The sequence below is a fragment of the Accipiter gentilis genome, chromosome 33 (assembly GCF_929443795.1).
Source record: "Accipiter gentilis chromosome 33, bAccGen1.1, whole genome shotgun sequence".
Taxonomy (NCBI): Eukaryota; Metazoa; Chordata; class Aves; order Accipitriformes; family Accipitridae; genus Astur; species Astur gentilis.
This window is the reverse complement of record NC_064912.1, coordinates 16000934-16025245: the sequence shown is the minus strand read 5'-3', so window position 1 is coordinate 16025245 and position 24312 is coordinate 16000934. Positions and strand designations below refer to the sequence as shown.

The 24312-nt window shown below is 38.5% G+C and overlaps 1 protein-coding gene across 3 annotated transcripts in view; it reads right to left on the bottom strand.

Annotated features, from left to right (window-relative positions):
- Positions 1 to 24312, bottom strand: part of SDK1 (sidekick cell adhesion molecule 1) — a 416540-nt gene that overhangs the window by 137817 nt on the left and 254411 nt on the right. For all 3 annotated transcript variants that reach the window (XR_007504567.1, XM_049791764.1, XM_049791765.1), the window contains exons 7-12: positions 19160 to 19271; positions 18007 to 18197; positions 9292 to 9375; positions 3099 to 3293; positions 1774 to 1890; positions 1346 to 1513 (exon numbers count right to left, since the gene is read on the bottom strand). Coding sequence is in view for 2 of the 3 variants with exons in the window: in XM_049791764.1 (XP_049647721.1) it covers positions 1346 to 1513; positions 1774 to 1890; positions 3099 to 3293; positions 9292 to 9375; positions 18007 to 18197; positions 19160 to 19271 (867 nt within the window). In the remaining variant the exon portion in view is untranslated. The remainder of the gene's footprint in view (positions 1 to 1345; positions 1514 to 1773; positions 1891 to 3098; positions 3294 to 9291; positions 9376 to 18006; positions 18198 to 19159; positions 19272 to 24312) is intronic.

The window sequence follows — 24312 nt, the reverse complement described above, 5'->3', positions numbered from 1 at the left end:
CTAGGATGAGTATAGAAGATATGTGGATAATGTTAATCAGTCCCAAATCCCTACAGAGATAATCAGCGTCTACTGAGATATCTCATACATGCACAAGAAGGAATCATCAGCAAAATCAAAAGCTAACTCTAATAGCGTGGAATTTTTAGCATTATTACTGATGTACTTATGTATGCCTTCTAGCTTTATAATGGTGCTGTTGCTACACAAATATTAGGTTACATTCACTTTTCTTTTCCCTCTCCAATGCAGTACGATGAACAGGAACTATCTTTAATACATGTAAGAACTGTGCCTTTGAGAATTAATAGGATCTCCTTTACTTGATCCATACACTTGGATATCATTTGGTTTACAACATCTTGATATGTATACCAACTTTATGTTGTCAAGAAGATATAAATATGACGGCCATATGACACAAGTACATTACATTTACTGCCAGTGTTGTTTTCAGGTATTCCCAAGTTCAAAAGGAAAAACTTTGCTGATTTAACTCGCATAGTTTTGGGATTAAAAAATGCCAAATATGTACCACACATCAGCAGCATAATCAGTACTTCGAGTACAGGAGAGGAGAGAGGGCCACAACCCTTCTGTGTTTATCACCATCATCTTCATTGGTTTTTAATTATTTTTAGTCCCAGCTCAGGGATCATTATTTCGTACCTTTAGTAGCAAAAACCACGTTACACTTCAATTTAACTCACTTAGGAGTAACACAGGTGAACCCATTGGATCAGACTCTCTTCCACAACAGAAGAAATAAAAAAAATAGAGATCAAGGGCACATGGTGAAGGACAAAATCATCTCATGGGTTGCTCTGTGCCGTGCCAATCTGTAGCATGAGACTAGCTGAAGTCTGCTGTACTTTGGTTTGGCTTCCCACAGTGCCCAGGGCCACAAAGAAATACAAAGGTGTAAGGAAAATCATATCCATTGTAACTGTGGCTACAGCCTTAGTAACAGCATGGGCTGGTCTATACTGCCTGCAGACTCCTGGAGGCAGAAACCAACTGCAAATAGCCAAATCTACAAGTTAAAAGGTCTGATTTGCAATGCAAGATTCGCCAAGGCAAAACCTGAGTAAAATTGTAATTGTGATTGAAGGTCTATTTAAATACACTTCCTTTCACAAAATATAGAAGTTTATATGCATAATTTTACAAATAAAAAGGGTATTTGTGATAGGTTTCCTAAAATAGAAACATTATTCCTATTAAATCATACAAGTATCTCTATTAACTAGAAAAGCATAATTACTTCTGAAAACTTCCTGAGCACACAACAAAAACTGATTAATACTTGATTAAAGTTAGACTTTAAACAAAGCATTATCCTTACTCCACACTGTCAGCATCACAAAAGCATTCAGAGCTCCTTCAGAGTTGACTGCACAGCAAGTATAATTGCCGGCATCCTGAAGGAAAACGGGTGTTATCTGGAGCCCTCCAGATTCAAGAAGAATGAACCGAGGAATCTGAACTGAGCCACTGGCTAAGATCTGTTTTCCTGAAACACAGAAGGGAAAAACAGTGTGATTAGAGTCACGTAGACTGCACGGATTAAGCGCTGCAATTCTAGTTCTTCCAAAAGACTATTACAGCCTATCCAGGCCACTGGCTCACAACAGCCCCACAACAAACCCACTGCTCGCAGAAGCAGAGAAATGAAGAAGTATGCACTAAATGGATCTACAGAATCTCAGTAACAGGGATGGACAAGAAAATGTGGATTCCAGCTTTTCCACAACAACTCTAACAACTGGCTACCTTTCTTCCATGAGATGGCAGGTTTTGGAGCCCCTGAAACTTCACACGTTAGCACTGCAGTCATCCCCTCTGTAACAGTGGTATCCTCTGGAGGCTGTATAAATGCTGGTTTAATATCTAGAATCAAAAATTTGAAAAACTCAGTGCATCAGCTATCAGAAAGATCCTTCACCTATTATCATGGACTACTTTACATCCACTTTTATAGAGCTGATCATGGAGAAGGACACGACAATAATACATGAAAACCTTTCAGCAGTGACTGTAACCTTTCATTATTCATCTCCTAGGAATTGTCTAATTCAGTTTATTACCTACATGGAAAATAAAAATCTATCAGTGCTTGTACATGTAAGAGTAAGATGGCTTACAGAAAAAGAAAGATAAAGCTCAAAATGAGTGTTCAGGGGGAAGTTGAGAAATCTAGATAAACAAAACTATTTTCTTTCATCTTCATAACAGAGTTCTTTAAGATGAAAAGCAACTTGAGAAAGGCATTAACTTTGAAACTTAAATGTCAGCCAAAAGAATTTAGAACCTGAGTCTTATCCAAGACATTTTCCAAGTTTCTTTCTCTCTTATTTTCCCCCAGCTGCATTTTATTACATTTTTTTTCCTGCAGTTTCCTAGATATATATGGAACTGGGGCTGATCTATTTTCTGAGGCCAGTAGGAATTCTGGTCAGTATGTGTAAACTGCTCTTGGGCTAAAGATCAGCTTCCTGAAGAGGAGTTAGTGTTACAGAATTGTCTGTTAATAATTGCTTTGAAAAGAGACTAATAGGATTTGTAATTCTTCCATAGAGAAAAGTGTACTTCATTAACAAAAACATTTAATCAGGTTTTTTGGCCAAAAAAAAGACATTTAACTTGAACTTTCTTTCTTTCCCCTACTAAATGTAGTTGTAGACAGAAGGCAGATAAAATGATACCACGCACAATCATGAAGCAATAGCTCAAATTCAGAACAGAATTACATTAGAGTAGAACTAAATTATTAAGTATAAAGGAAAGATGAAAGTATTTCACAATTAACCTTTCTTCTTTTTCTTTTCACTAAGGTCTCCTTTTTTGCATGAAATAGGAGAGTTCACCTCAAGCCCCTAATGTCACGGAAAGTTCTTCTACAGGCTTCAGCAGATTGTGTTCAGGCCACAGAGGGCATTTTGGGGTACCTTACAGCTAGGGCAGCTACACGATGAAAATCAAGGTTCTGTGAGTCAAACTAAACAAGCACAGAGTGGTGGAGAAATCTGATGGATTTAGGGTCACCTACAGAAATGACAAGTCAGGTCATCGATCTCCTATCACAACTCCTTACTCACTAGTCACATCCAGGTAGGTGTACGTCTGTATCTCCCCGGCTTTATTACTAGCAAAACACTGGAAGATTCCAGCATCCTGAGGATGCAGTGCGTGGATCCGCAGCCCACCACTCAGCAGTACTTTGTAGCGGGGGTTTTCCAGCTTGCTGAGAGGAACAGAGTCTTTATACCAGACCAGGGTGGGAATGGGAACACCTATTAAAAAAAAAAAAAAAAAAAAAAAAAAGAGGAATTTCACTATTAGTCTTTGCAAAACATGTTTTAGGGAGTCAAAATACCCAGTACTGTTATGGTCATATCCTTGGTTTCTACACCAATTATTTATGTTTTTTACAAGCTGCTTTTTATAAATGGAGGCTGCGTGTTATATTATCAATGATGATAATACACTACAGAACAAGTGGGAATAAAACCAGCAAAAAGTGAAAGGGGGAATGTTAAGAAAACATGTTATCAAATTAGTTTCTTCACCAATCATATTTCATGCTACTACAAAATAAGATTTACAGCAATTTCTTGTTGAAAGCCAGAATCACGCTACTTAAACAGCAGCAGCGTGGCAATGCAGCAAGTCTATAAGACTGCTCATCCCAAATAAGATTCTTCTGTGCTACTGTAGCTAAGGTGTCAAAATAAAAAGGAAATGGCAAATTACACATAAAAAATTAAGTGCTCACATGGCTGTATTAGAGTCCTAATTTGGCAGCTTAGTTTGAGCTGATGTACAAACAACATGTTGCCAACAATGGGATAGCTTTAAATTATTATTATTTTTATTCATTCTCAAGCTTCACCTGTTATTTGAAAAACGCAGACCTTAGGAGAAACAAAAATCCTACCCTAGATATAACTTACAGTCCCATTTATTCCTGTTTTCTTTCATGTGCATGTTCTATAAACACTGAAACAGTTATTTCACACATATTTTTGCTGCAGTCATATCCCAGTCAGCTAGGATGAAGTGGCTGTAAATTTAGTATATACAAATAGCTTAGGATTCTCTTTTCTTTGAGAGATGTCAGGGGCCTAGAACAGTCACACACAGATGTTCCCATCCCGCTCCTCATATAAAACAATGTTTTGTCTTTACATTCCTAATTGATCAAATGCTGAGGACCCTATGCAGGGATTGAAGTGAAGCAGACATTTTATTCTGTGACTGGATAATCGCAGGATCACAAGGGTATCAAAGCTTATTTAAGTTATCTCAGCCCCAAACATGGCATTTTCATAATCGGTAGCTATTTTTAAACACTTATCACTTAAAACATCAGAGCTTCACATTCCCATGTAATAAGGTAAGGAACTATGGTCTTAAATTCACGGGTGAGTGAGATTTGCCCAAATAGAGAAAAGCAGGGTATCACATTAAGGATGGGATGTCACTGATGAATTGAGCATCTGCAGACAATGAATTTCACTGCAATGCTGGCAATGATTTAAGGTTCTCAGAGCGAAAGCGCTATGGGAAGATCCATAGTATCATCATTATCATTTTAAAAATCTCCAAGTTAAATACTGTTGTATTATACTTCCATTCACATCTTCTCTCAACTTAGTTACTCTCTTTATGCAGACAAAAGCTGTATTAACTCCGGGAAAGAATGTACAAACAAGGTATGGAACGATTGAAAACAACATTCAATTGCTGCTGTTACTTTTATAAACATGTATCATTTACTACAATCACCTCTGATGCTTTTGTTCTGCTGCTAAAATAAAATGTACTCATAATCTAGAAGGTAATCATCTCGGGAAGAAATCCACTACGTCTGATAGAGAATAGACGTAGCGTGGTATCTTGCAATAGGCATAATTTAAATTTCATACAACAGCCCATATACAGAATTAGCGTAAATTTCAATGTTCAAAATTCTCGGCGAGAGTGTTATTCATCTCTTGAAAATCCTCCTGGGCAAATACAAATTATCACTGAGTAATGAAGAAACAGATGATGCAAAATGGAATAGTTCTCCTGATGCTGAGAAGCCTGGAAATGATTTCAAGTTTAAATAATAGCAACTCCATTTTCCCACACATTAGACTTGATAGGCACCCAGGAAATAATGAAATCCTGCATTCAGTACACTCAAACCTTCAACATTGGTGTCATTCCATAAATCCCATTCTACTAACAGTATTAGCAAACCTTCTAATCCTATAATCACTGTGAGATACACCTTCCTATCACCAACTCAGCTGACAAACTGAATATTACCATCTCTATTTTTCTACATTTTGGTTACGGATATCTTCCTCTACTCAAAGTTATGAGTCTGAATAATAGGATCTTATCTAAGCACTCTGATGCCTGTCAGCAGCATTCATTTGGGCTTTAGTGATCTTCCCAGAGAGATTTGTCTTCCAAGTTGTACACATTTTCTCTTATCATTTTGCTACCTTTTTGGCTATAAAAATAGTTTAAACCAGCTTCCTTTCTTCTCCCCCTCTCCTACCCCACAGCCTTTCCTCTCCCCACACCCCCAAAGGAATTTTGCTTCTTTTCCTTTCTAAACACTTCTGGTGAAAAAACTATGAACAGAAGAAAACACTTTAAAGACCTTTTAGACTATACCTTTCCAAGCAGTATCAGTTCTACCTTACATTTTGAGAGATTACCGAGTGGCCTAAAAGACTAGCAATAATAAATAAAACAAGCTTATTTCTCAGTATGTATGCAGCACTACTCATTTTTTACAGACAAATTAAGCTAGTGTTATGGAGAAGGGAAGGCAGGAAACCGAGACTCTGGTTCTGGCTTTGCCACTTTCTCTGTAACCTTGGACAAATAATTTATGCAATCGGAGGCTCAGTTTCCCCATCTGTGAAACAGATGCTTGACTCTTTGCCACATTTAACTTACTTAAGAACCTGGATAAAAGACTTGAAATATTCACTGTGTCATTTTTGTTGTTTATTTTTTATAGCCTCCTCTAGATCCCAGTGGGCTACTGGGGAATCCCAAAAGCATCTTTCCATCTACTTGTCTAAACAGGTAGAACTAAAGTCCAATTAACGGCGCTCCCTAGACACCACCACTGCTGCCTGCAACTCTAAACTTTCTATAAGCAAATAAGAAAAAGCATTTAAAGGAAACCCACTGAAAATGCAGGCAGCATCAGCAACTGCTGAAAGATATACAGCAGAGCATGGTTACTGTGCAGTCTGATACACTGAAACTCCATTACAGGGAAGTATAAAGCTAGTCTGTGCAAGTTGCAATTTTATTTACAGTTAATCTCTGCTTATACTGTGAAATTAATCTGTCTCTCACGAATTCAAAGTGCACCAAGACTTGGCAAATGGGCTTTGTGCACAGAACTTGATGGGGCTGGGAGAAATACAATCTGTCTTCCTATTTGTAGCAAAGGTACAGGGCAGCTTTGCAGTTCCCCTAGTGCTTTATTCTAGCTCCTAGCTCAGTGCAGGGAGACAGCAACCTTCATTTACCCTCTTTTTAAATGCTGGCAAATGCCAGATTTGTGTAATAATGGATCAAAACTCCTTTATGTTTAATACTAATACCAGCCCCTTATAAGTCCGTGTTACAGATACTCAGCAAAATAATCCATGTGAAGACAGGTTTCCATGCTCCTGCACCACATTCATCAGCAAATCAGATGTGCGCTAGAAGAGTTCAGCAGAAATAATTTTGTCTAGTAAGGGCTCCCATGTCTCCAGCAAGACCTCATCTACTGAGAATAGTTATGAGTGCCCTATTAATCTCCTTGGGAGCTAAACTGCTCAAAGGAAGAGTTAGGGTAGAAGGAAGAGTTAGAAGTCAACCTCTTCTCTCCCCGATTCCTCCAGGTTTCGGGGTGTGGGGGGGGTTGTAATACATGAAAAACATTTGAGACAGCAGATAGTTTTTTTCAGTGACAGTGAGACAGTCCAGAGGTTCATCAAATAGTTGTGTAGTATTGAAAATATTTTTTTTTAAAATCTCAGAATGTTTTTTAACTCAATTTCCCTAATGATACAACATTTAGTTTTAATTCTGCTACTTGAAAAATCTTCTCCCATAAAAAAAAAAAGCCAATATGTTTGTCATAACACATGCTGAAATATAAAGTTGGTGGCACACGACCAGAATAAATGTCTATCTATTCACATTTCCTTCCTTTGAAATTGTCTTTTCTTGGATGCTCAGGCACAAAACGCAAGAGCAGCACAAGGACAGAATGCTATTTTCACCTTCTCAGCTCCAGTAATCTGTGCTTTAGCTATTTCCTGAGCCAGAGGTTGCATACACACAGCTGTGTTTAATAGTCCTTACTGGATTTTTCTTCCATAAATTTTGTTTGTTTTTCTAAATAATTTTTATTTCTGATCTTAGCTACTGCCTGGACCAATGCCTCCCCAAGGTTATGTTCTTGAAAAAGTACTATTTTTCCTTTATCGTACATCTCCTACCTGAAAAGTTAGCTGGGTGCCTCCATTACTTCTTGCATTAAGCAATACGGAATCATCTTCTCCTACTCACCTAACCACATGGCACCCGCCCTTCAGTCATCTCTTTCAGAAAGTGTTCCAGTCAATTTGATTTTTCATTATTCAAAACCCATGGTAGACCTCCGATTATACAATACTTACTTCTGTGTATCTTTTTTGGTTTTTCTACATCCCTCTCTCCAAGAGAGCAATTAGAATTGAGTGAAGTATTTGAGATGGGGGTGCCCCACGGATTCATACAATGGCATTCTCTTATTTTTTCCTCTATTCATTTCTTCCCAGTACCTAACATTTTGAATCATGCCTTGGCCCTGAACTGATGTTTTCAGAAGACATACCTTTTCTGCATCGTAGTAAGAAATTTCATCTCTGTCAATAATTTCATCTGCCAGTTTATTGTCGTCAGTTCAAATCATCAGAACCTCCTGCAACTCTTTTGCGGTCAGTTTTAATGTTGACTATCTTGAATAATTTTATATGACCAGCAAATATTACCATCTTACTATTCACCCTCTTTTCCAGGGCATTTATGAGTATGTTGAACAGCACAGGTTCCAGCAGAGATTCCTGGGGAACTCCACTGACAGCAGGTTCTGCTGTATTTTGTTTAAAGAGCTATTAATTAACAAGACCTCGTCTCTTATAACCTGATAGCTTCATTTCTATAAGAGCCTTTTGGTAAGAGACCTCACCAAAGGCTTCTGAAATTCCAAATCAATCAGAGCACCCTTACACAGACGCTTGCTTATCGCACTATTTGCAAAGCTTCCTTCTAGAAAAGCAGTGTCGACTCTTTCCTACATAAAGCATTAAAAAATGCTTAAATCATAGTGGAAATAATACAATCACACAATAAAGACGACCTTTATTGGCTCTGATCTGGAGAAAGAACCCATCCAAACAAGCTGTTAGTTAGCTTTGGGTGGGTTTTTAATCAAGGTTGCGTACTTTTTACCTAAGGATCTCATGACATTTTTATGTACCTTGCTTGTTAAAATCAGCATCAGGGAAAGTGAGACAACAAAAAGTTCAGTCGCTTGCCAAAGTCATGTAGCAATTCGGTGACATAAACAAACCTGCTCTGAGCACAAGACTACAATGCTTCCTGTCTTACTAGAGTACTACAATAGGTGGTGCTTCTATATTTCTGGAACTAAACCTTAAAAATCATGTTGGTTTAGGCAGAATTCTAGACATTTGAAACCTTTTGTATTATTAAAACATCTGCCAATTAAAAACTGCTTGTAATAGTCCTCCTGCAGAATTCTTAACTACACTTAAATGTCAGAGTTACTGACATGTCTATTCAGTATAAAAGTTCCATAATTTTTTTACAAAAAAGGACATCTGAATTGTTGAAACTATTGATTGCTTGCACTGCAAATGTTGGGTTCCATAACCATATTTTCACCTCAGCCAATTTTCTGGCTCAAGACACTAATGTCTGTTGTATAGCAACAGCTATGAAGCAAAGACAAGCTACCAGAGAGAAAGGAGCCAGAGTTGCCCTGCCCAACAGACAAAAGGTGAACGTGCCGGCATTACTCATGTCTAAACTAAACTACAAGGACTGCCCAATTTTCCAAGGGCAAAGGCCATCCCTCTCCCTTGTACCTGGGATCTGTGATAATTAGCAATAATGCAGAGGCCTCAAAACATTAAAAGTTTATATAAGATGCTTTCTTCAGTACTGGAGATACAGAGATCATTCATCCAAGTCTGAAGAGGTCTGCACACTCACCCATTGCCTGGCACAGGATGTCCACGTCTTTCTCCACTTCAGCCAAAATCACGCTCTCGGGTTCAGCCGTAAAATATGGTGGTTCTTTAGAATGGGGAAAGCAAACAAAAGTAAACAAACAAAGCCACAGCAAAATGAAAAAGAGCTGTTGATTTAAAGATATTCATCATATAACCTCTCCACATGCATTGTATTTAATAAAGTGTGTTACAAACAGACTACTTTGTCTACAGTTTGTCTATTTGGAGGTGCTTTTTTTGGTAGTAAAAGCATCATAAAAAAAAAGCCAACAATTTTTGCTATGCTGAGTATGAATTCCAGAGAGTCAAGTCAATGTAAGGTAAGATTTAGGGGTTTGCACTGCAAATTAATACTCAGAGCAGGGGCTACTTTCCATTTTATAGGTCTGAATCATAGAACATTTTAATTCTTCGTTCAGAAAGTCCCTCCCGAGAGGTTTATAAAGGTTTATATTTACAACATAGCATTTTATAGGATAGTTTGCTTCAGTATCTAAACTAAATTCCACCTCTTGAAGGCATGAAGCATGTCAAATAAAGTGCCATAGCATGTCAGAGAGCCAACATCAGAGGACAAGTGCGGCATAATTAAAAAAAAATTCTTCTCAACTGTTTTATTTCCTGAAAGCAAACAAATTTAATGCTTTAATTGAAGTTATAGTAACAATCATAAAAATCCACACTTTATCATTAGGACTAAAGAAAAGATATTAGACGTTTAATTAAACAAAGACAAGATTCCAGAAATTGTGGAGTATGCTGTCATGTAACTCTTTCTTCTATGCAGCATAAAATTGAAGAGCATCATGTCAAAGTCCCGCAGGCATTAAGGTTGCAGTAATTATCATGGTAACTAAAAACTGTCATAGTCTGTTCAATGCAATTATCATCTGAGTACTGGTTTTAGAAGTATTTTATTTGATTACAACTAGAGTTCTGTTGTAGCTTGGACAAACTCACAAGAAAGTTTCAGAAAATACAGAAGAGACAATATAAGTAGCTTGTGAGAACAAGTTACTTGTACTTGCATTTTAAGGAAATCAAGTACATTTGAAAAAATGCAGTAAGCTACCACAAGATCATCTGAGCTGACCTTCTCTCAAATCTCTTCACCAACTGTGCCTGAAAACCAGATATATAGTTTGTATTGTTGATAGGACATTAGTATTTTCATAAATAATAACAAAATCATAATCTCATCCTTCAAAATCTCATTTCTCCTGCTACCACCTGTAGTATAGCAAGTGTTGCTATCATTTCACAAGGACGCCGTGCCATGCCAGCAGGTACACATCAGGAAGCACCCTACTGGAGCACAAACCCCCCTTTCCCAGCACTCCTTCCCAATAACTACAATAAAATACTTGCTTGAGTGTACAGAACTGGGGTCTCATTTGAGCACCAATGGATATTACAATTCTGTATTCATTCCAAATAAAGTCAATCAATATTAGTCTTCAAAATCCTGTGCAGAGGAGGAGGCGAGGTTGCAAAATAGCCTAGAATACTCATTTACCCAGCAAAACCATTAAAACAAGCTACCTGATTTATTATATTCTAATCATATACATGTGTTAACATTATTGATCCTCACTGCCTAAATATAAAGCTATTAATAAACATGCATAAGTTGTGATTTATTGCGTATGATCTCATGAGTTAATCTAAACAACAAATTGAAAAGCTGAACATTTAATTGAAATTCACTGATGGCACACTGTGTTTGACATGTTTGATCAACTAAGTTGCTAGGTCCTCTGCAATTCATCTAAGTCTATGTTTTAACTGTGAGTGCACTCTTTCTTCTCAAGCCATCCTCCAAGACTTGTCTGATGTTTTCTTTGCACGCCACTTTCCAGAATTTTATCTTTTTAATTTCCAAACTTTTAGCGTAGTGTCCTTACTTACCTATCTGTCTGTTGACTCAAAGGTAAGTGTCCTTCTGTCCAACTCTCAAAATAAAATTTGAGTCTTTTGTTCTATTGCAATTTAATTTGATTGAGAGGGGAGGAAAAGCAGAACGGAGGCCAAAGCAGCGCAGGAAAAAACAGTATCCAGAAACGTACTCCCACATTCAGATACTCACTTCTAACTTTGGGCTGCTTTTATGGATGTCTCTTCAGTCACTAAGGTTCAAGTGTATTTTCCTCCTTTTCAGGAACTCCTGACCTAATCTTCCACTCTCCCTTTTATAAGGCACTCTGACCTTAATGGGCCAATTTCTAAACTTGGCAACCCTCAGCTGCCAGCTCTCAAACTTTCTCCTAGATCAGCAACATATTCACACACCAGTGATAAATTTGCAGATTTATCTTCAACATGGGCCTGCAGTCCAGCTGCAAAGCACTTACTGTGACCTCAAAGATGCTACTGGTTCCATGACCACTGCTTATGTATTACCATTACATACAGTTTCTGCTGTTATACTTGGCATATTTATACAGTCTGCTTCCCAGTGCCTCTCCCAAAATCCTATCCTGCAATCTGTGCTCCTTCCTTTAAATCCCATACAGGCTGTTACACCACCCTCGAAGAAACTTATTACATTAAGAGATGCTTAGGTGAGCAGGTATCAAGCAATGAATTACCTGACAAGGAACTTGAAGTCAGTGACAACTGTCACTTAGCAAATTGGACTGTGAAGTTATAAACGGAAGACTCACATCAGCTTTTTTTTGAAAGAAGCAGGAAGAAGCTGAAGCAGACAAGACAGAAAAAGAGCAGGAGCAGCAGAAAGATGCAATCTAAATGCCACAGGCAACTCCTAGAGGACTTTCAGGGTGTAGGTGTGCCAACAGATATGATTTCCAGTCTTCATCAAGCCCAGACGGACCTTTTCCCTCACACTAACGCCTCCTGAACTCCATTGTCACAGCCACTGGAAGCAGCTGGAAGCCCTGCCAAATGCTACAATTGACACGGAGGGGTCGAGAGGTTGAGGTAGCAACGGTCCATAGTGGGGTCAGATCTTAGTCTTGAGTGATAAGCAACTGATACAGAAAACCTTCCAGAAGCAACTCAACAATTTACTGATTGTTAACTACCCGCTTCTGCTGCCTGGAGTTAGAAATAAGCCTGGATGGGAAGACGGGACTCATTCATGAAGGAATTCCAGAAGAGCAGAATACCACACGGACAACAGTGCTGTGACACCCCAAGTCTAATATAGATGGAAAATTAGTCTTGGTGGTTTGAAGTATGAGAGAATCACAGCAGTATTGGTGTAGGTATACTCTTAGGGCTTTGAGGGAAATGAAACAGCGACTTCCGTGCAAGCTGTGCTGCTTTTCCGCACACATGTGTCTTACACTAGCAACATGGATGCTCAGAAGGTCCTTTGCAGTGAAGGTCTATGGCTTCGACAGAACTCAGGCTGCAAAAAAAATAGCTCCAGTTACAGGTGCTAGACAACTGAAATCTAGGCCTCTCACTTTTCAGATGTGTCAGATGTATCATCTGCACATCAGGGCTGTGCCTGAGGGCCTCCAGGGCCAGCATAAATTTTAAGTGAAAAATGCAGGGTATCTCAATTTGGGTGCTACTCCACCTGGTGAATAACTATCAGAAAGTGGCCATAAAATGCAGCAATATTTATAGGGGTCAGGTGGCATTGTGAAGGGGCATTCTGGCTGTCTGTATATATGACTCTACTGCATATTTATAAGGCTTGGTTTGAATCACACAGTATGAATTTGAACATTTATTGTTGTAGGCAATAATCATGTGTTGAAATTTAATATGTGTGGTGAAATTACAATGTCTTCCAAACTACATCACACGCCAGACACAAGCCCCCAGACATGGCAATTTCTAGGAATGACAGTAGCCTGTTGGTATCAGGTCAAACATTTAAATTTTTAAAAAATTATAGAATCACAATAGTTAGAATAGGAAAGGACCCACTACACTGAGTTCACCCTCCTGGCAGTGCAGCGTGCTATGCAGTAAGAGAAGTCACATCCCCTATTAGACTGAAAGAAACAGATACTGTATTGTTCGGATATTGTATTGGTGTTTGACTGATCTTAACTAAAAGGTTGAGAACAAGCAAAGGGGAGAAAGAGTATTTGAATATAAATACATGCTTTTAATAGTTGTTGAGGGTTTCAGGGTTTTTTTGCACTACAGACAGCATTGAAAAGATAGCCTCTCTGCAAAGCCCTTGGGAGCCTGCAAAATTTGATACTGTTCTAACTTCCCCCACGCAGAGTTACATGGTCACTGATTTTAACATTCAAAAGATAGCAGTCAGCATCCATTACATACCCTTCAAGCTGCATTGGAGATATGTGACCTAATCCTAGATACATACATGAAAGTCAGAAAGAACAGAGAAAGCCCCAGGGGCTCCTCCAAAGCTGAAATTCCTGCATCACTCAGAAATTCAGGCCTGCATATTTAAGAGGAAAATTGAGCCTCAACATGGAAGCCTTTCTCTAGCATTACCATAAACTAATTTATTTGGTGAATATCCTGTAAAGGAAGGGGAGCTGGAAACTTGAGAGCCCCTTGTAGGTACAAAGTCCATAACTCCACACAGTAGGTCAGACTATCTGTGCTGGGAGAGAAGCCACGTTTCTTGGAGCAGGATTTTTCTTTGCATGAATATCAGGTTAAACCAGAAAGAGATGAAAAGGTACGCTTAGTTTCTTGCTACTACCCCTACTGCGAGCTGCAGTCTGTGTGTTCTAAAACCTTATACCAGAGCAGGGAACACATCTCCTCTTTGCAGAACTGAAAGAAGGGGGAACTTCTGAATGTCAGAGACAGACCTGGACTTCCCAGAAGTCCCATTACTTCACTGTCGTATAGGTCCTGCGTGCATTTGGGCCCAAGGCAACATGTCCGCGTCCATCTCAAGAACCTCTGAGGCTTGCCAAATCTATAATTGTCAACATTTCTCTGCTTTGAGCCCAAACTGAAGTTTCAGCAAGTCCAAAGACATTTTATATTATAGTTTTCCTGAAAAGTCTTCTTTTCTTATGCACAGTACGTGAACGCAGTCATCACAGTCTTTTCTTAAGCACAATACGTGAACACAATTGTCATGAAAAAATTCTTTCCTCTGCTTTCAAAACATCATTTGTAGTGTTTCAAAGTGTCTAAGCTAGAGCCACGAGAGCTATTGTTTACAGAGATCTGAGCACAAGGTATCGAGGTGACTAGCTACAGCAGAAAATAACTTCTGTTCTGGCAGTTATATATACATTCAATGCAAATTCATGAACGGTGGCAGGGCACAAAGAAGGCTGTTCTGCATCTCGATGCTCCTGGAGAAGTACAGTGAAGGAGGAATAGCCCTATAGTTCATCTCAGAGTGTAGCCAGGTGGGCCCTCCATCCTAACGTTATAATTTTTCTGATGTGTTCCTGAATCCCATGCAGCTGTATCCTTTGTACCTGATGAGAACCAGGGCAGCCTTTAAGAGAGACACAGCCCTACAACACTGCCTTATCATGTTATTTTCAGAAAGAAATCTGTCTAGCTGGGCTGTAAAAATTCTCCCTAGGAAACACCAAGATGAGAACACTATATCTATTGATGTAGTTCTTTGGGCACAAAACTCCTCCAAAAAGATGGGAAGCCCTCTACTGTGACTCTGCTTTATTCCATCCTATTCCTTCGGACAGGCCAAGAGGGCTTCAACACCTCATCACACCAGGCCATTCCTTCTAATTGTTTTTCTCCTCATTTTGTTCAGATTTTACTTTCTGACTGCATCTCATTTAAAGAGCAGTATGGATTTCATGTGGTGGAAGGGTTTCATTCCTCATTTTCTTAAACTCCTAAAATTCATAATTTCCCATGGAATAATCACTTGAAAAATGACTATTGCAATTTGTCGCTAACAGAACTTGCAGAACTGGAGCAAAAGAATTTAAGACTAGCTCAATTTTCAAATTGGTTTGTTCATGAGATGACTCCTTAAATTACTTAATCTTCAAACTGTTAGTGATAAAACAAATGTGCTCTTATCTAATCTGCAACAAATCTTTCCCAAACTGTTACTCTGCCAACTGAGGAACATGCTACCCTTTAAAAATTTATAACAACTGCAGCTAATAAAACCAAGGTTTGGAACCACCTCAGTTTATCTTTGCTGGAAAAATATGAAGATGTCAGAAAGCTCTTTGCCACATTCAGAAGAAAATTGCAGTGCAGCACAAGACTAGAGGATTTTTTTCTTGCTTATGCAGTACTACTTTATTACATTAGAGTTTCAGATTTTTCAAATATTATTGTGATTTTAGTTTACAAACTGAGATGTAGTCTCAGAAATATTCAGAAAAAACTTCAGAGATAATATGGTAGATCTCAAATAATAATTTGAACTGAGTACATGCCTTTGTACTAAGTTCCAGTGCTTTCTAATAAAGCTCTTGTCACCATGAGCCCACACTCAAATTGTGTGACTTCCCTTAGCTGGGAAAGGCAAGGACTGATATATTTGTGAAGAAGCTTTGATTAAGTCAGTATTTGTGATATCTTTGATGCATCTTTTTATCGCTATCCCTATTCTACCTGTTAATAGCAAAATATTTTTCTCTATTGATCCACAAAAGCCCTCATTACCATACTATTGAGGGTCTGTATTTGATTTATCCCAATCATTTTGAAAACAAACCTCTTCTATTAACACAATTTCCTTTTGGTATTAGTCAAGACCCCTTATTAAGTCCACACTGTGTTATTCTCCCAAGAAGTACAGCTCATTATCAGGTCACTGTCAGCATGCACACGTTACAAATATTTTATGCATGCAAATGGACAAGCATCCTTGATTCTCTGTAAGTACTACTCCAATAGACTATGACGGATATGCCGCCAAAATCCTTAAAGTTTGAACCTTTTCTGCATTTTCCTCTAGAACCCATCCCTTGACTAATTAAATGACAGCCAGATCCATCCAAGAATTCTAAGGCTGAATATAAGTTACGCATTAACTACTAATCCTTTGATTTGGCTTCCTGTTTAGAATTAGAGATCCATCCTGCAGCTCAAGAAACTCATAAATAAAGAAATCTATCAGGCTTTGCTGACACATTGAGTAAACACCTGCAACTGAAGTGTCTTGTTCCATCAGAAAGAAATAAAAGTAATTGGTAACCAATTTGTTTCTGCTTTCTTTCATCTGCTTGTTCTTATCTACAGGCCTTTTCATAACTTCATTCCCTGACAGCCCCCTAAAACTGGGTAAGAAATAAATAAAACATTTAAAAATAAGAAAGCAGATAAGCTATTAAAGAAAGGCAGCACTGCGAGTTTAATATGGCTCCCCAATGATTGTTTCTCAGTTTTATTGTAACTGTATTTAAGAATCTTTTACATTAACCGAGAGGCTGCTTTAAGTATTGCGTTAGACTGGATCTGACAGCACAGCAGCAAAGTTAAGCTAGTTACAATAAAATCTTATGAATAAGGAAGAGTTTAAACAAAAACCATAAATAAGTGAAATCCGTCTCTGCTCCTTAAAGAGAAGGGAAGCTGCGAGGTAATAATTCTAAGAAACAGAGTACAAAGAAAAAGACTGGAACCAAACTTAATCCAGTAGGCAATAAATAGAGAGACAGTGCTACAAACGAACCTGGAATAGAGCTTTGTAGAGAGAAGAGCTGTGTTCTCATTTAGCATGAACTACTATAAATTACTTTAGTAGAATACAGACCGCAGAGCAGTCTTTAAAAGTGTATTGTCAGAAGGCTAGAAGAGTGTAGAGAGCTGTGTGCTGAATTCCCTCTGCAGTGCCCTACAGAAATGCACGTGCATGAATTCCGATCAACGCCGAGACTTGTATCGTTGCCAGAGCAATAACCTCTCCAGGACACTTGCGCAGTTATTACTGGGACCATTACATAAAAGCTAGACTCTACACAATCAGCTGTGGCTTAAAACATCTAAACGTCTCTACTCTAAAACATCTCTTTTATTCTAAAAGTCCTAAAAAACTCTATACTGTGTGCAGTGCTAATTTGCGTTATTATATCAGCATATGACATGCATGGTAACTAGCATTCCCAAATGACAACCTTCTCGCTACAGCAAAACTCCAACACAGAGGCGATGGTGGAAACGAGCATTGAAAGGGCACCAATGTCCCTTTAAAAATATTAAGTCCAAAGTTTCCCTTGGAGTCAAAGGTCTAGCACGTAGCACCAATTTTAATGGTATTTCCTTCTCTCTTTTGTTGCCTCAGTAATGATATCTGCCCGCCTGTGTGCTCAGGAACGTCCTTGGCCCCCCGACTGACACGTGGAGCAGACAACACACCGAAGTGCTCCTAAAAGGCTTCTTTCAGAAATACAGGCACTTGACATATTAAAACTAGATGTAAGCAAGCTGGGAGTTAATCAGGATTTAATGCATCTAAAAGCCAAGATGTGGAAGCTGCCCAATAAGGATTTTACTACTGTATTTCCCCAACTTCTGATTAAATGTATAGTTTCACAGGGGATTCAGAATCACATGAATGTTTTAAAAAAAATAAATTTAAAAAAATCTATTTGATGAATTTATATTCATGGGGAAGAACAGCTGAATTAATTTGGAAGATAACCCTCCTTCACCTCCTTTGTTCTGTTCTCCGAAGAAAGGTTCAAATGTAAGGTCAATGAAATATTAAGATATCAATTTTATTTCCTATTATACCTCAGTCCAGAGCCTGTTTTACTAAAAAACACATTGCCTTGAGAATTACCCATTATAGAAAGGAAGGCTTTTGCTCTTGCTGGTTCCTCTGTGCTGTCTCTCAATTTCGCTTCACAGAAGTACATCCCCACATCAGCAGAGGTTGGATTGGTGATAGTGAGTCGTCTCCCAAAACTGCTAATGCCACTGGTTATTTTTACTCCATTTCTCTTCCAGGTCATGCTTAGTCTCTCAAGAGGTCTGCCAAGGTTTTAAAAACAAAACAAAACAAGAATACAACAATAAAATATATATATATTAGAATAATCTTGTCTGCAGTTATATACAGATTATAAAATTTCTCCAAGTCTTCCTCTATCCCTGACATTCACTATTAAAAAGTAAATGCATATATAACTTCTACACATCAAGACTACAGACTACTCAGGTGGCATTATGCAAGTACAGCTAATTGATACAGCAATACAACTTAAGTGCTAATAATTTGATTTCTCTGAGCAAAAAGAGTAAATACCGCTATGGGAATCAGCTGCATAAGAAGTGCTTTCATTATAACTCAATTACCAAAACAATATTAATCATATCAAGAACATCTCTGCCCTCAGAGTGGAAAGCGAATCAGTTGGTCGTCTTATCATCCGAGGACCTCAACTATTCACTTCCACTGGAATTCAGTGCTATTCAAGGCCAGCTAGATGGAAACATAAGAGGAATGCTGTGAACCCTGCATTATGGTGCATTATGAAGAGCTGAGCAATAATCACTGTAAAATAAGAGCATCTGTAATAAATTACTTCGTAGGAGAGGCTCGCTAATTTATTTACTGAGAAGCACAGACTGTTCAACAATTTCGCCCTTCATGTCAACAGGCAATATAGCCAAAATATTATTAACCATTAACATAACTTTTTCCTTAAGACAGTATCTGCTGGTTGAACAACACTATACTTCTTTTCCTTACTGTGTGAGTAACAGGTGGGAAAGTAACTCTGCCTATATCCTTATTGGGCTAGAAAAATCAATATGTTTAATTCAGTAATGTCGGAGAAACAAGATTATTCGTAAGGGTACTTTGAAGAGCAAGCGTTCTGCTTCGATCATTACATTAATAAAAAAATGAAAATAACTTCCTATGTCCTTCTCAGTAAAGGACAGTGCATTAAAACTGGTTCTTTATAACCCCCCTGCGGCTTTTACGATACCTTGCATTGGCCACGCACTCCAGCGTGACTTCGCTGCTCCCTGCTACAACGCTAGTATTCTGTGGAGGGATTACAATGACGGGAGCCGCCGTGTCAGACGGGTCTACGGCACCTGCGTGGGCAGAAAGAAACCTCGTGAAGCCTCTGCACATCTGCAAACGGCGAGGACTGACACGTCGCAGGCAAAGGATCTTGTCAAGCGACGCAGCTGCAAACTCCACTCTTCAACCTCACCATGGATTTTAATCTCCTCATTAAGGGGAGATCTTCAGCATGGCCATTTTTGATGGCTTTCATTACACTGTACAAACACGCTGTTTCAATATACCCAGCTTGGTATCATTCAAAACACATAACTCGCAAGAACTACTCCCAGATGGAGTGCAAGGGCCATTCTCAAATAGAGAGCAAATAAATTAAGCATCCTAAAGGTTTTCTATTGTTGAGCACTTTTATTTTTATCAAACACTTGCTGACTTATATTTTTAAGACCTTTTCATGTTTTGTTTAATCTTACCACTTCCATACCATTTCAAAAGAGTCTGCCAATACTCATGTTAGTTCTTTAAAAAGATTTTACACACTGGGGAACAAATATAAAATTAACAAAGCAGCATATCACAGCAACTTCAATCCCTTTTTCTTATCAGGAAAGTAAATAACCCAAATCTGCTATTCTTTTGCGAGGCATCACACTGTAAATAATTTAGCTTATGCAACAGTCAGCAGACACTTAAAAAATGGTAAAAAGGCTGCTTGTAAATTTTCTCTGTATACATTTAGTAAGTGAATTAAAATACCCATGTATTCATAGGTACTTTGCTTCAAGCAACTCATTTGGGAAAGAAAAATTAGCTATTTTTTAGCTTGAATAACAGAGTAATAAAATTTTCTAAAGATACAGAATCCAATAAACGAATTATAGAGAAAAGTAATGAAAATAAAACTAAACTGATGGAAAAGCAAGCCAGTTCATCAAATGTTTTCTGCAAAAGGAGGCTAATCCATGCCCATTAAGTAGAATGTGAAACTGGCAAATGCAAGGTATGAGCCCCGACATTCCCTTTTAAGATAATTCCCTAAAGCATAAAAAATGGATAGAAGATTCTTTGCTTCTCTTGTACCCAGCATGCCAAAAGCCACCGACATTAGATTTCACTTGTTGGATAGACAAAGGTTTTGGCAATGGGGCTCAAAGTTCACGAGGTTAGCAGATTTCTGAACTAGTGAATGACCAAATTCTTACCTTTTGACATTTTTGTAATTGATAGCAAATAGTGTACTATAGGAGATAAAAGCGTGTAGTATAATTTTAAAACCTTAAGAATACCACCCACACTTCTGAATAAATTCAAGCATCCAAGGATAGTACTTAAGGAAGTGGTAAGCAGATACTTATTTCTTCCCATAAATATGCTCTGTTGACCTGACACAGCATCTATATGCAACTAGCATGAGATCTCAAAAAACAAGTTTTTAGTAGATTTCACTTCTGCTCCACAACATTCCTGGAAATCTGATGCTATCATAGCAACTCTACCTTCTAAGAAGATTTCCATGGTGGTCTTAGAGGTATTCATGGCGGGAATTTTCCAGATAGCAATTGAAAAAATAGAAAACAAGCTGCGATGAGATTAGTAGCTTGTTACTGATAAGATGGAGTAACCTCAGCATTACTGTTCACCTCTACTTCTGCATAAGATGAAGATTTACAACAGTAAATGCTAAAACATCAACAAACAAGTTACTAATTTGGCAGTAATCATTTCTTATCTACATCTGGAAAAGCGGAAAACTACTTGTTTGACTTATCAGCTCCCCCGAAGAATGGCTCAACCCCACTAAAACCAGCCAACGAAGAGAAGCCAGCTTTGTTGTAACCCCGAGGAGTTCACCACACGCCAATGGCTCTTTGTGCAGCGAGCAGATAAGCAGGGGAAAGAGAAGTGCACATTACTCTGCCTACAACCAGGAAAACATAAGATTTCTTTGACTTTCTTACTGACCGTAACAAGAATCTAAACAAAGTACGTGCTTATTTTCATTTTGTACCATCACTGAAAGAAATCTATTAAAAGCAGGCTACTGATAAAGATTTTGAGCGAGTGAACTAATATGGATGTGATACAGAGGGCTCATCTAAATGGTTAGTGCTTGGTTTCTAAGCAATATCCCTACAAAGGTCAGCTGCAGATGTAACACGCATACATAGAAAACAACAACATTTCAAAGCATTATCTAACCAGTACATAAACAGCATGCATATTTCTATTTCATATTCAAAGACAGTGAAGTTTCCCATTGCAGCACAAAGAAACTACTTGCCATAAACCACTGGCCTCAATCCTGCCAAATACAACTCAAGAGGGACATTCCCACGGTTCCTTTTGCAGGGGGCAAGTTTGCAGCTTTGTTTTGCGGCTAATCAAAATACCAAAGGAGGAACTCGGTTTTACTTTAGAGTAAAAGTCTCAATAGGGCTGTAACATGGGATCTATGTGTTGCCCCATCCTTTCAGAACTTCATCCTTTTCTAAGAAATCAACAGGTTGGAATATCAGAGTAGCCAGGCTCCTAATGTAGCTAAGGAGTAACACTGTAATTTTGTTTTGATGATGTGACACAGCAAATCAGACTTCAGTTGGGCTGTGGAAGGTAGAGAGTTTCTCAAACAATCAGATAATGAAAAACTACCCAGACTTTCAAAGTTTCTTATCCTACCTGTCAATAAAGCCACTCCATCCCTCTCCTACCTCCTAATGCGCTACACTGACATGATTCTACTTGACTGGTGCTACACTAAAACACAATGCAGAACGTCATTTTTAGTAAACAGACATTTTCTTTGAAAATCCTTTGTAGAAAACAATTGAATTTTTTTCTCCTCTTCACTGTTCCTGTTTTACTTCATCAGACTTCTTCTTGTCCCAGTTTCCTAGGGCTCTGCTGTTTCCTTCTGGCTTTTCATCACCACCTCTGCCTCCTCTCCCTCAGGCAGCTTCTCTGCATTCATCACTGACCATCTCCCCTCCCTGCCATGCCACAGTCCCCTATAGATGTTTCACAGTATTTAAGAACTGCTCAGCTTCCCAAGTATCCTTTATTTTAATGACTGAGCTTCAGTTTCTCTGAAGGAAATATTTATTAAAGGCACTGAAATGGGAGAGCAATACAAATGCGTACAAGAACAGTTATAGTGAGATGCATTTGCTAATAGGGGACCACCATTCCCACCCATATTCTATCTGTCTGAAAGAAAAGATCTTCCTTCCTTTCTATCTGCTTTTTGAACCCCCTCTCTCAGCTAAGAAAGCAAAGCAACATTAAGGAAAAACACTGACCCCAGAACTGTAGCCAAGGGATGCCTCACTACTGGACATAATAAGTCTGTGGGGAACTTGTAGGAAGCTGCAGAGACAAGGCTGATCAGCACTGAAGAACACTTAAGGGATGTGCTCTTAAACCTTATTCTAGCCCTTAATAGATGACTGGATGGAAAGACTGCCACAGGCAAGAGTCCTAATCCAAACAGGGACTTTTCTCCAAAAAAGAGCACACTCTGCTTTTTTTTTTTTTTTTTAATTGTATCTATTTTAGCCACAGCACTCACAGTATTTCCAATCTTCCCTTTGCTTTAAGCCTTCTTATTAGACACTGTATTAATTATTACTGGTATCTACCAGGGCCCAGTAACTGAAATGCCTTCAGGACCGGCCCCAACCAATTTTTGAGGCTTGATTATCGTAACTCCGAAGGCTCTGACTCACGAGTGGAGGGAGCTTATCTTGGAGCTGTTTCAGTGGTTCCCATCCCCAGCTGCTCACAAAGCAGTTGGTGAACTGCTGCCATTTACAGCCCAAAATATTAAGGTAAATTGGCATCAATATTATTTTTTTCCATATTAGACTTTTTTAAAAAGGAGAAAAAAGATCAAAAAAAAGAGCCAAAAACTCCCCTAAAAATAGAAAATGGAAAAGAAGATCTAGGGGTTTTCTGTCTGTCTAAACATAAACTCCTCTCCAGACTGTGGAATTCAAGAATCTGGCAATCCTGCACAAAGCAGAGATATATTGAGGGAAGAGAGAAAAATAAAGAGTGAACACCTCTTGCACGGTCTATTTGCTTTTATCACCAGTGGCTGTATATGACTGCACAATGCCAATCTTGGATCACACTGAACTTCCCCCTTCCCTCCTCCTGTCTGACCAAGAATGAAACCCGTCCCAAGTGCTCTGTAACACACGGGGGTTTTTTAATACTGACAAGCTGTAGAATTTTTAATCTGTTATATAATACAATAGTTGTGGAGACTGGCCTATCATCTCTGAAAAGACAGTGTTTTTATCTCACTGCATATATTGCTATGTAAGGTACAGGTAATTTTAAATATAATTTACAGTTGGTAAAGATCAGAGACTTTATCAAAGCCACTTGGGTGCTTAATTTTCCCAACAGAGATGAAATCCCACTCGGGCCATATGACTGAAAACATAAAAGGTGCCTTCCCCTTCAGCAATGTATAAACATTAGGTTCTTCCCCAGATTTTACATTACAGCATGCAAAGTTTATCTGTATCTGTGTTTGCAGTGCAGAATATTAAGAGTATTACTTCAATGGATGCTCAAATTCATCTCAAAGAGATAGGGGGCAAACCAGCCTTAATAGAAGGTGAGAGCAAGTGTTTATCTCTTGAGAAGAAGTAATAGCTTGAGTTCAGACTTGGGAAAAATTAGAAGTCTTATTTTTGAGGCTTGCTTATAGGTCCCAAGCCTCTGAAGACACTTAATACAAACAAGGTGACCATGGGTAGCAGGAGGGAGGATCGCCTAAATAATCACCCAGATCACCCTCATTTACTTAGTACGGGGTAGAGCCTGGAACGTGATGTTGACTGCTAGTCATCCCTCCCCTTAGTGTTAGGTACTACTGCAGTTACTTCTCAGTGTCCTGTTTTCAGGGAAGAAGGAATCCACAGGAATCAGTATGCAAAAATGAATTTACTTCTTCATATCATGAAATTTGTCTATGGGAGAAAAACACTTCACAGAAAAGATCACCAGCACACTACCCTCAAGCTCACGGAGAAATTGAATACTTTAACAGAACTTTGAAACCATTTATAAGTTATCCTGGGAGAAAAAGATTAGAAAACC